At 32.5% G+C, this 13765-nt stretch overlaps 1 protein-coding gene across 1 annotated transcript in view; it reads left to right on the top strand.

The window, feature by feature from the left end:
• Positions 1–13765, top strand: part of LOC145259159 (WW domain-binding protein 4-like) — a gene marked incomplete in the record, with an annotated part of 109238 nt that overhangs the window by 85590 nt on the left and 9883 nt on the right. The window contains 3 exon segments of the mRNA XM_080116887.1: positions 2738–2822; positions 4745–4954; positions 7336–7412. Coding sequence (XP_079973013.1) covers positions 2738–2822; positions 4745–4954; positions 7336–7412 — 372 coding nt within the window.

Raw genomic sequence — 13765 nt, 5'->3', positions numbered from 1 at the left:
TGTCATATTTGCACTTTTTTTCTTGTAGTTAGTGGGATTTTGCCTAGTGTTTAGGTTGGTTTCATCTAATAATTATTGCTTTCATTAGTATTAATTTTCATTTACCACAAGATGACAATGTCATTTATAAGGAGTTTTCACTTGTTAGTAGCTTACATTTTTAGTTATATTTGGCTTCTGGACCATGATAGCGAATTTTCAACTTCCCGACAAACTTTGAACAATCATAATTTGATGGCTAATTGAGCTGCCAAAATAAATTTGGTACTTTTGTTTATGGTTTACAAAAATCTATATGACCACATTAATTTTTTTTAGATATAATGAAAATAAAATTTTGGTTTGGGATACCTATTTTTAGAAATAAGAGTTTAGAAACTGCTGAAGATGCTGCTACAAAAGAAGAATGATAGCACTCACATCAATTTTACAGGGCTCAATGTTATGATGGGCATTGGACTCGGCAACAATGGCATCATGGATGAAGTCAAAAGTGTCAAGAGATAAATAGATTAAGACACAAGAGGTAGCTGAGATGTATATCAAGCATTAACTTGGAACACTTGGAGACTTGATCAGAGAATTTGGACTGAAAGTAACTGTTACATTGGTTCCATCACAGGAAAACAAGATGAACATGCTGACCAGAGTGAAGAAGGCCTGGGTTTGGAAGAAGAAAGATGTAGCTCCAGTATGCTGCTTTTTTTTTTTTTTACATAGGCATCACCACTTATCAAGGTCAAGAGGCCACTCGAGGATAAGGGTTAAAGAGTGTACAGTAGAAATTGGACAATATAGTAATCATTAGTAAATGGAAATTCAGTAAATTTGTTAACAAGTAGAACGGCTAATCAAGAACTTGTTTACGTTAGACTTGAAGATAACCATATTGTAGTCAGCTGGAAAGCAGGAAAACAGAAGACAATTCCACAGGCGTGCAGTTCTAAGAAAGAAGCTTTGTTCATGGAATCTACGTTTAGGTTTAGGCACAAATAAAGAGTGGGGGGAATTATTAATAGTGTTTTCAGCTAAACGAGTGTTTCTTGTGAAAGTTTGGCGAGGGGGGACAATAGACTGAACCTCAGTCGAACACTTTCCATAAAAATAATGATACAGCAGAGACAAACTCGCAACATCTCTTCTGTGAGATAGAGGTTGCAGGGAAGAGAAAAGGACATCTCCTATGAGGCTACAAAGTCTATTTTGAACTCTATCAAGGCAAGACAAGTCCTTTCTAGCAGCTCCTGCCCATATGTGGCAACAGTATTCCATCCTTGGACATACCTGGCTCATATTATAGATAGAGAATTGCATTAGCAGTGAGATATCTACTGGATCAATAGAAAGATCCCACCATTTCTCCAGTGGCCTTGGCAACAGATTTGATGTACAAGTTCCATTTAAGATCAGGAGTAAATGTCAAGCCCAGAAGCTTGTCAAAACTTGAGACCTCAAGACGCGAGCCATTCATTTCAATTGATGCCAGATGGTGATCAGAACGTTGATGATGTAAATAGAGAAGCTTGGTTTTAGATGCATTAAAAGTAACCAGCCACTCCTTTCCCCATTGTACCACATGCTCAAGATCAGAGGAAAGAGAATCGGAGATAACTTGGTCGTTTACTGTCTTAGATGTGCTACCATAAATGCTTAGATGAAGATCTTAAGTACCTCCAAAATATGCATCATTTTGGGAAGGAAAGGACTTTCTATCTCATGAGAAAAGTGAATTCAAACATCATAATGGAAGATGTTCAGGAAGTGGTAGAGCAATGTAGGGAGCAGCAATCTATTGACTTTTTGCTGCCTAGACTCGAAAAAGATGAGCTGCACATAACAGAAAATTGATATCACACATTACCACTCTTAACAATATTTAACTGTGATTGACTGTGGATCTGAGAGAAAAACGATATGGTGAAAACTTAGAACAGAAATAGCGGAAGAAAAAAAAAAAAAAGAGGTAGTGATAGTTGTTGAGGGTATTTGTGGAGCAAAGGCCAGTAGAAGAGGTCCTAATGGATAATGGTATGTCTTTATACTCAAACGTTTTTTAAGAGCTATATGAGAAGTGGAGAGTTAGGCAAAATTTTAGATCTGCATACTGCCCAACCAGCAATGGAATTATAGAGAGGCACTATCAAGCTATAAAAGATGTATCAGCAAGAAACCAAATTTCACCCTTTTGGTTAACATGATGACGAAAGCTGGCAAAGATGAAATGTCATTACCACATTAATCCGTTTTCATGTTTGAATGGTGACATCCACTGGCCATTACAGAGAGAGTGGAACAGGGCAGATGAAAATCACTATGAATGAGGAGGTATGGGTGAAACCAGCCAATGTTCACTGGTAAGAGGAACAATAGCTCTGGTACTATCTAAGAATAAAGTGTTAATTAAGTGTACCATGACACATATTAGATATATGGAGAGTTTTCTTACCAAATCCCTAAGAATAACCTTTAAGAAGGTCACAACATGAATGAAGACTTTTGCTGAATCTTGAGGATTAATGTGAAATCTCATTATTCATGTGCAAATAAGATGTTGCCAGCTTGGTTAAAAAGCCTATTTTCAGAGGAGGCAAATTTTTTTAAGTCATGAGTTTGGACAATGACATGTGTATGATTTTTAACTGCAAAAACCAAAACTACAATTGGCACTTTACACAATTTTTACAACAGTAAAAAGTAAGATGAATTTCAAAACAACTTTGTTCTATTTTTATTTTAGGCAGCTTTTGAAGCTCTCAAGAAAGATTTGATTAATGATCCATCTTTAGCAGCAAAATATGGCATCTCTTTAACAAAGGAAAAAGGTAAGTAAAAAGTTTGTTATAAGGAAGGAACAAAAAAGTAAAAGTTAAAATTTTGTGTCCTGTAGAAAAAAAGAAAAAAACAAATTGATGATTACCTTGGTGATTTAATTAAAACATTTCTTTTAAAGCAAATTTTTATGTCTGTGATTAATCCTAAAAAATTCTACTCCACTCTATTTCAAAACAATTTAGTATTGTATAAAACCATTGTATGTACTGTTTTTGTTTTTTAAATGTGGATTATATAATCTAATAAAAGAAATCACCATTTTTAATTTGCAACATGGTGGATGAGTCTTACTTTTATGAATAAAAAATTTCTTGCTGAAACATAATGGTTGAATATTTTCATTTTAGATAGAATAAAAGTACTATTTTTGGAACACTGAAAGGGAATTCTGGGTGGGGATAAAATTATAAAAAAAATGCCTGAAAAAATTTTAAAACTAAAAATTATAGAGAAAAATATTTAACCATAGCTTAAAAATGATGCATTTGTAAGTATTAATGTAAGTCATGATGTATAAGCATTGGCATATAAATGTTAACATATAAGTATTGGCATATAAATGTTAACATATAACATTTACAGATGCTAAACTTCTGATTGACAAACAATATCGATTTAGACAAGCCCATTCCACAGCTGACATCCTCACTGTAATCTCTGAACGTATATACCATTCACTGGACAAAGCAGGGGAGGGCAGAGCGGTAGCTCTAGATATATCTAAGGCTTTTGACAGGGTATGGCACAAGTGTCTCCTCAGGAAAATTAAATCATACGGTATCACTGGTAGAATACTTAACATAATTAAATCCTTAGATAAGAGAAAAATCCAGGTTGTCCTCGACGGTCATACATCTAAGTGTGATATAAATGCGGGAGTGCCTCAGGGGTCTATGCTTGGACCTCTATTGTTCCTAATATTTATTAATGACCTCCCCGACAAAACTGCCTCTGAGATGGGTATATATGCTGATAACACTACACTCTATAACAGGCATGACAGGAAAACAAATGAACACATATCTAAAGAAATGGCAAAAACACTATAGGATGACCTCCAATCTGTAGTGGAGTGGGGACATAAATGGATGGTCACATTCAATGCTGCCAAGACTAAACTGGTTTCCTTCAATAATTACAAGAAACCTTCTTTGCCACCAATAGTAATGGCCAGTGACTCCCTGTCTGAAAGTACATCTTTCAAACTGCTTGGCCTAACGTTCACAGGAAACATGAGTTGGAACAATTATATTGAAAACATTGCCAGGGCCGCTGTGAAAAAGGTAGGCTCTCTCTACTGTGCTAGAAAACTACTGACACCTGAAAGTATCCTGTACTTCTATAAGGCCACCATTCGCCCATGTATGGAGTATTGTTGTCACATTTGGGCCGGTGCATCTGCTACTAGTCTCTCACTCCTAGACAAGGTTAAAAAAAGAGTCGCCAATCTGATAGGCCCTGAACTGGCATCTAAGCTTCAGCCTCTGTCCCATCCAGCTTCCCTAACTGACATGCAGAAGTTCAAGTGCAACGTGAACGGACATCTTGCTGCCCAAATCCCAACATAGTGCCCCAGTAGTTGCTGCCCTGATAGTAGCCCCCTACACCAAAGTGGCAATGTACCTTGTTTGGGGTGAAAATGTAATTAAAAAAAAATAAATAAATAAAAATATATAAGTATTGGCATAAACCTAAAATAATTTGAATTAAAAAGAGAATTTCCATGCACTTATGCTTAGCACTTCTGTTTTAAGCATGTCAATTTTTAATGCAAATACTACATTCTGCAGCTCACCATGCTTGTCATTTGACAAAGTTGTGTATGTACCTCTTGTTAATTAATACCAGCAATCATTTATAGTGAGAATAATTCTTTCATGGTGTTAATTTTTAATGTTTTATATTATTCTAGAAAGTTCCAAGATTAAAGTTCCTAAAGAATCCAACAAAGTCGAAATAAAGAAAGAAGCGCTTGTTGAAGATACAAAGCAACAGCTAAGAATTGAAAAAGATTTAATGGCATCCACATGTGCATCCAGAAGTTCAAATGTTTCTGCAACAGATTGGTATGAAGCAGTTTCAGATGAAGGATATCACTACTTTTGGAACACCAAAACTAATGGTTAGATTTTTTTTTTTTTTTTTTTCATATTTTAAAAATTTATTTAAAAAAAAAACCCTCTTCGAAATCTGGTAAAATATTTTGATTGATATCATCTGTAAAAAGTAACTATACCTTTTGATCATTAAACGTAGGTACATATGTTTGTCAAATCAAGCATGGCTTTAACAAGCTTAACTTATGTATATACATATGCATCAATTTAATATAATCTGCACAAATCTATCTATTCTTTATTCATCAGCTAGCAAGCATTACTCAGCGTCATGGAAAAGAAAAGAAAATATTTAAGAAAAAAGTGTAGCATGTTTTTTTTTTATTTTATTTTATTTTTTTAACCTTTTTTCTTTGAGTCATGGTACTTTATAAATACACTCCTCTGATTGCCTCATACACAAACTTTTCAATTGCTTAAATCTAATATAAATCCGTCGAATTTTCCAAGTTAAACCTAAATAGTAATGCCTTTCACAATCGATATTTGATTCTACCAACCAATTTTTTTTTTTATTGTTGTATGTTTTTTGCAATACAAAATATATTGACCTAAGATTTTTAAAGTTTTCACAAAATAATTACCTCCCTTATTATGATACAAACTCTCCTCTTTATGCTTTTAACAAAACTCAATTTTTACTAATTGTCTTTGAAAACTGTTTTTATGATTAGCTAATTTTCTACCTTATCGTTTTCTGTAAATTTTGGATATGCTCATTACTGCATTACTGCAACATAATTAAGTAGATATCATTAGTTTTACTTGAAATTCAATATTTTGATTTTTGAATTTTGCTCTAATAACAAAGAAGCACCAAAATATCTCCCATAACTTTTTTCTAGTATTTGAGATGGCAAATGTTGGACTCTAATTTCTTTCTCCTTTTTCTATCTTTCTTGTGATCTATTTTTTTTTTTTTTTAATTTGTTTCATTCATGGTATATGCTAGTGTATTTGTATTAACAAATTTCTCTTACTGTCTTGCTTTCTTGTGATTTTTCTTGAATCTTGATATTCAGTTTTATTCATGACATTAATTTAAAGTAATTATAAACTAAGTTGTTTGTTTTTTTTTTTTTTGTATGTATTTACACACATGTTCAACATCTTGAACAAGTAGAAAAATTCCAAGTCAAAATTTATGGAATTTGGCTTGTCTTTCTCCCTTCATGATGTGCGTTTATAATTTTAATAGATTAAGACAAAATGCTTTTTTTTTTGTTTGTTTATTCACTTATTAAACATTTTCTTTTTTAAATTGATTTGTTAAATTAAAATGACTGTTTGCAATCCAGTCATTATTTATGTCTATGTTTTTATTGTTTCTAGCCGAGAATAGTCAAGAAATTGTGACTATGTATAATAAGTATTTGAATTTAATCCTTAAAAACATAATCATAGTATAAATATATGAAAAGATATTGTTAAATATATATTCAACAATTGCAGATGTCATTTTCAAGTTTCCATTTGTAATGAACATTTTCATTGGATACTGCTTATTATCCATTAAAGTAAATCGTAAATCTCAAAAAATGTATGTTATTGAAATAATTAACATGTTGGAGAAAACATTTGATCAATGAAATCAATTGGAATTTTTTTATGTGAAAAATACAGACTGAAACTTTCTGTAATTTACAAGCTGAATCAATATTTGTCAAATTTGATTTACAAAATTCTGCAGTTTTATGGAACATAACACAAATACCTTTTATATTAGGTATTTTCTCAATATTTTTTCTTGATAATAATGGCAAATTATGTTGAATTTCTTTTATTTACATGTTTATTATTTTTTCATTTTAGTGTTTACAAAATTAGTGCAATTTTGGGTGCATTCAATAGTGTATAACACTATCTGACTATAATTTGCTTTAGTAAGAATAAAAGCTGAATTATAACTAATTTTCTCATTTTAAAATCTTTTTTACTCATTTTTCAGTCATCATTTTTTATTCTTCAATTATCACTTCTTATACAATTTTGTGTTTTCATTCTCCCGATTATATTCTTTTTTAATTTAGCTATAATTTTTTTTATATTAGAAGCTTTCAAACTGTCTGTTTTATTTTTTATCAATTATCATTTTATTTTATTATTCAGTTAAATGAATAAAACAGGAGTTCTAGCACAAATCATCAGTATCAATATCAATGTGCAATCACTGATGATCACCTGTTTGAAAACTCCTGACAATTTGACAGCAACAACAAAAATTGACAGCAACAACAAAAAAAATATTCAATCAGTTTTTCTATTATTCAATTTAATTATCAGATTTTTACGAATCAATTATAAAATCTGTTTCGTGTATGTTGTTTTTTGATTTTTTAAAATTTTTTGTTTCACTTCACTTATTAACATTATTTTCTCTTAACAGAATCTGTCTGGGAGAAACCTGAACATTATATCAGTTTGGAAGAACAAGACCAATTGGACACTGCTAATGACACTCCTGTAAATCTATTTTTTGACATTTTTATAATGATATGGCTTTTATTGTGATTGTGTTAATAGTAGCAAGTCTGCTATTTCTTATCTTTTTAATGGCCTACAAGTTATTTCATCTTCTAAGGATAAGATTGATTCCTTTGCTCATATTTTTACTAACAATTCTTCTCTTGATAATTCTGGTGCTATTATTCTTAATTTTTTTTTAAAAACTGATCTCTCTCTTGACTCTGTTATCATTACTACAAAGATGGTTGTTTGGGTTCTTTCTGATCTTGACTAGTCTAATTTCTGTTTTTATTCTCAAACACTATGCTTGTGAACTTTCTTCTATCTTCTTGAAATTATTCAGTCTCTGTTTGTCTCAATTCTGCTTCCATTTTTGTTGGAAAAAGTCCTCTATTATCTCGATCTTTAAAAATGTTGATGACTAGTTTGATCGAAGTAAGTGACCTACGTAACTGTCTACTCATGTTATTAATAAGGATTTTGAAAGGTTCAACTGCTAATCTTTTTAACTGGTGCAATTGTCCATGTAAAATGTGTAGGATAGTGTAGAGCCAATATAATTAATATTTTGAAGACATTCAACAGAGTATAGCATTTTAGTTTTCTATGCAAACTTCAGGGTTATAGTATTAGTGGTAAGGTGCTTAACATTAATTAGTCTTCTCTTTCTTATCCAAGCTTCCAAGTAACTCTGGATGGTGTCTCCTCATCTCTTTCCTTCTCAATACTGATGTTTCCAAAGGTTATATTCTAGGCCCAACACTGTTTCTTCTTTATATCAATGATCTAGAGAATATTGTTCAGAAGATTAACACCTGATGACACCACTCTCTATTCTGATGTTGATTCTCTGTATATTGACATATACAGTGGATTTAGAAGTTGACATGAATTCAGTTATGGATTGGGGTACAATGGCTTGTTCTATTTAATCCAGCTTGTGTTTTTCAGTTGTAAGTTGTTCCTTTTCTTCCAAAGATTTTCGTGAATGGATCTATTCTTGAGGAGAAATCGACTCTGAAAATTCTTGGTCTTTCTTTCTCATCAAATCTTTTTTGGAGTTTATACATTAGGTCCATTGTTCTTTCTGCTTCTTGTAAAGTCTGTTCTTTCTATCACTTTAAACACTTTATCACACCTGAGACTATTTTCTATCTCTACAAATCTACTATCAGATCATATATGAAGTACTTTTTTTATATTTGAGCTGGTAAATTTCTGTCCCATTTGCAGGTTTTTGATAAAGTTCATAAGTGTATCTGTAATTTGGTCAATCCTACCCTTTTTTCTTTTCTGCAACCTGTCTCTCACAGTTTCAGTCTTTTCTATAAATACTATTATGGTATGTGTTCTTCAGAATTGTTTGATCAATTCCCTGCTCCCTGTATTCCAGCTCGTTTAACTCATTGATCTAGTGGTCTTCACAAATTTGTTGTTTTGATATCCTGTTATAATATAGTAGTCTCTTCCTAAGAACTACAGGCTTGTAGAACTTTCTTCCTGCTTATAACCCTTGCTTTTTAAGACTAAGATCTCTTGACTTTGCAATAATCATCTTTTACTTTTACCTTACATCAAGTGACTTCATGTCTTGTCTGAGCAATTTCTATTAAAAAAATTTCCATAAAAAATGTATATTTAGTATGAATGTGGAAGAGAGCAAAATAAAATGTGTATACAATATATCTTCTTATAATGGAGATTAGTGTCTGTAAATAAAAGTATGTCACAGTGCTGCCTAAGTTTTTTCACCTCTTATTTCAGATAATTTTATTTTTAATTTTTAATCAAGAAATATATCTTGTATTAGTTACACTGTTGACCTTCTTTTAATACACCATTCAGTGTAGGTGTTTGATCGAGCTTCAATCTCTGCTTCATCTCTGTAAAACATTCAGAGCAAAAGATCATCTACCTATAAATACAACAGCCAAGAACATTCCTTTCTTCCTTTGTGTGCCTAAAACCAAGTGAAACTTTCATAAACAGAATTTTTTTCCAAGAACTTCCCAGCTATAAAATATTAATTAATCAAATCCTGCCCATTTTACCCATCTTCCCTAATCTTATCATATTGTTCATCATCCAACCGATACTCTCATTAACCTTGAGTGATCTTTGGCTTTGGTAAGTGGTGACTCATTCATAAAAAAATTATAGATGCGACAAAATATTAATTTATATGAGGAAAGGATGGTTAATATACATATTGATTTTGAATTGTTCAGTTTTATGTTTCAATGAGGATTGTTAATTTTTATTATTTAAATTATTCAGACTCGTCTTGATTATTAAATTCACAACATTTTGGCCGATGTAACTTCCAATCTTCTTTGGCTGTATAATTTCAAACTTAAGAACCTTCTAGTTGAACAATAACTAAGAATGACATAAATTAATACAAGCAGAATACTGTTAAAGTTGATAGAATGAAAAAAAATCTGCCTAGTGGATTAAATAAAGGATTCAGTTTAAAATTCCATGCAGGTTTCCAAGTTTAAAATGATACTGTTATAACTTTAGTTGAAGGGTTACAAGGAAAACAGAAGATGGGAATAGAGTAGAAACATACAAAAGTGTAAGTTTGTTCATCTAAATAATGAACAAGATCTATTGGCTCTCTAGATCTAGACCCCACATTAATGCCTTGTCTTCCAGTATTTATGGATCAGTTTATTTGTTGATAATTCCATTAGAACACCCACTGCTTTCCAAGCTGATTACTCCAAAAGGTGTATCAGTATTTCTTTCTGTTTGGGTAGACCATGAGTTTGTGAACTTCCATTTTCTGCCAGAACACTGTGGTTCTGGTGTGGTTTGAAGAGACTCCATATTAAATGTATTGTAGATGGTTTCAATAACCTCTACTTCTTCTTGCAGCGAATCATCTTGATCCTTACTTATGTTTCTGTATTTGTTTCATATGCTTTTTCTGTTTGAATTTTGGGCTCTGGATTATCTAGACAATGTTACCAGTCCTCTGTAGTATCTTCTCCAGTTCCGAAAAGGAAATGCTATTTCTAAAGTACTTGAAGTAAACTATCTCCAAGGCTGTACTTTTAGAGTGGTACAGTAAAGGTTCTATTTTGCTAGTGTATTAGAGTTTGATGTAATCTTATAAACTTGAAGAAACTGTTGTAGAGACTTTTCTGTGGGCAAGATGTATGCCTTCTTTAATGCATTTTTAGTGTGTCCACAGAACGTTCGACTTGGCCGTTGCTCCTAGGATGAAATTGCAGTGTTGTGAGATGTTTTATTTGGTCTCACAGAATTCTTTGAACTTTGAAGAAATGAATTTAGTGGCATTGTCATAATCAACAAACACCAATGCAAATGAATAGCTCATGTAGGAAATTAATGGCTACCACTGTGATAAGTTTCCTATATCGAAGTAACTCTGGCCATTTGAAGAAACTATCCTCATTATCAAGTAGTAAAAATCCTCTAGTGGTCCCACAACGTTTCTATGTATCCTGGACCATGGTCATTTGGATTTTGGTCAGAGTTTGAGTAATGGGTGGTGCCTTTGCTGCTAAGGCACACCTTTTACATTTTGTAACCATATTGGTGATATCTTAGTTCATGGCAGCCAGTAAAGAAACTGCATCAGATATTTCATCCTCCTAGTTTCAAGATGGCTTATGTGGAAATTTTTAAGTATTCTCTTTTGCAGAGTTTTAGGGATAATAACTCTTTCACTGTCTCAAATAAAATCCTCTTGGGCTAATTTCTGCTTTGTAGTTTTGATAAATTCATTGCTTCTCTCTTTATTTCTTAAAGGGTCACCAGTAGTTCTCAGATTGCGGTGCATATCATTGTTTTAATTTCACTGTTTATGTGCAATACAGTGATTACTGAGTCCTCGAGGGGCTCCTTTTGAATCAGAATTAACATTTGAAGTCTATATTAGTTAATAAAATGGTCCCCCATTTTAAACAGTTTGCAGTAAATGTGGGTAGTCCTTTTTTTAGACCCAAAAATCGTTAAAAAGGGCTTGTGGTCTGTTTCAAGCCTAAAGTGCATATCGGTGAAAGATAGCTCAAAAGTGGCAAAATAAAATCCACAAATTTATTATGTTCAGCAGTTTCCAATTTGCATAATAAACCGTGTTTGGTTTGACAGTTTTAACTGTTTAGAACAGCTGAGGAGTAACTCGTTTCCCACTAATTTGTACTCCAAACCACCCTTGGAAACAATACTTTTTCCTCCAAAGTAGTTGTTTTCTTTTTTTATTATTATTTTAAAAAGTGTTCACAAACCAAAACTGTTTTGGAATATCTCTTTTTTTAGAGTGACAATTTGTTGAAGATTTTAACAATAGATGAGAAAAGAAAAAAATTTCATCTTTTTTCTAATATTTTGTGAATATTGACTTAGTTACAGCTCGTTGTTACATTATCTAGTGATTGGTATTTTTTGTGAATGCGAAGATGTTTTCTTTTATTTTTTTTTTTTTAACGTCAGTGTTGTAGTCACTCTATTAGTTTTTAGTGGAGATTTACTCAGTGCTACAGTTGAAAAAAATACTGTGTTTGGACTCCATGTTGAATTCACAATTAGTCGCCAAATATTATAGGTATGTTCGTTCTTCATTTTCTTGTGTTACAGCAAAGTTAACTGGACTTATTGAGCTGGGGGGTATCCCTTCATGATTAAATCTACGTTCGCCAGTGTTTTAGTGAATTTTCATGAGCACATACTTTCAAATCATCATTTGTCAGTGTTACAAAGAAAACAAAACTCAGAAATAGAGTAGAAAAATGTATTAACAAGAACATACAAAAGTGTGAGTTTGTTCGTCTAGCCAACTAACAAGCTCTGTTGGCTCACCAAATCTAGACCCCACATTTATGCCTAGTCTTCTGGTATTTATGTATATAAATCAGTTCATTTGTAAATAATTCTGTCATAACAGATACCTGATGCACCTGAAGGCCAAAGCTTACATCGGCCAAAATGTTGTAAACATAAGTATAGTATTTAAAATAATCCAAATGTTTGATTTTCTACATATAAATAATTTTGTAGCTAATAAGGAATAGCACATAAATATAAGATAGAAAAAGAATTTCACAAAATATTTCATTAAAATGACTGACTTGTTTTCTATGCATCCCAGTGGATACAAACGAAAACAATAACGAAATAAAATTTGGTAATGAAATTATTTTAAGTAAGATTTTTCTTTCACAAAGTAGTTCATTTAAATGGCTGACTTATTTTCTAAGAAACAGAAATTAGTATGAATTTAGACAATCACATGTGGATATTTTAACAGTTATCTCTGAACGTATATACCATGCACTAAATAAGGCAGATAAAGTTAGGACAATAGCGTTTAATCTTGATATATCTAAAACCTTTGACAAGGTCTGGCACAAAGGTTTTATGAGAATTAATTGTATAGTATTACTGAGGGAATATTTAATATAATTAGATCCTTTCTATCCAAATGAAAGATCTTGGTTCATCCAAACAACACAACAAATGTATCGCAGGAATCATTCAAGCATTTATAATGAATGAAATTACTATGTTTCACTTCAATATTTTTAAACTCTTGAAAATCAACACTTCAAAGGCCGTAAACAACTAAGTTCTTTCTGATTTTCTCTCCTCTGATCTTGAGCAAATGGTGCAATGGGGAAAGAGGTGGCTGATTAATTTTAATGCATCTAAGACCAAACTTCTATCTGTCCATCATCAATGCTCTGATCCCCGTCTGGCATCAATTGAAAGGAATGGCTCTCGTCTTCCGGGGGCTCCATGTTTTGACAAACTTCTGGGTCTGACCTTTGCTACTGATCTGAGATGGAACACATACATCAAATTCGTTGCCAGGGCTGTTGGGAAAATATTGGGATCCTTCTACCACTCCATTAAATATCTCACTGTTGATGCTATTCTATACATGTATAAGAGCCAAGTGTATCCAAGGATGGAATACTATTGTCACATCTGGGCAAGAGCTGCTAGAAGCAGCTTATCTTGCCTTGACAGAGTTCAAAATAGACTTTGTAGCTTAGTGGGGGATGCCATTTTCTCTTGCCTGGAACCTCTTTCCCACAGAAGAGACGTCGTGAGACTGTCTCTGCTTTATCGTTATTTTCATGAGAATTGCTCATCTGAGCTCCAATCTATGGTCTCCCTGGCCTAACTTTCACGAAAAACACTCGTCTAGCTGAAACCACTATTAATAATTTCCCCTACTTTTTATCTGTGCCTAAACCTTTTTTTTTTTTTTATTACATTTTCACCCCATACAAGGCACATTGCCACTTTGGTGTAGGGGGCTTCTAACAGGGGCAACAACTACTGGGGTACTATGTAGGGATTTGGGCAGCAAGATG

This window comes from Euprymna scolopes, chromosome 34, assembly GCF_053919585.1.
Source record: "Euprymna scolopes isolate OS-2025 chromosome 34, ASM5391958v1, whole genome shotgun sequence".
Taxonomy (NCBI): Eukaryota; Metazoa; Mollusca; class Cephalopoda; order Sepiida; family Sepiolidae; genus Euprymna; species Euprymna scolopes.
Note: the sequence above shows the minus strand (reverse complement) of the source record. Positions and strands in the feature narration are given on the sequence as shown.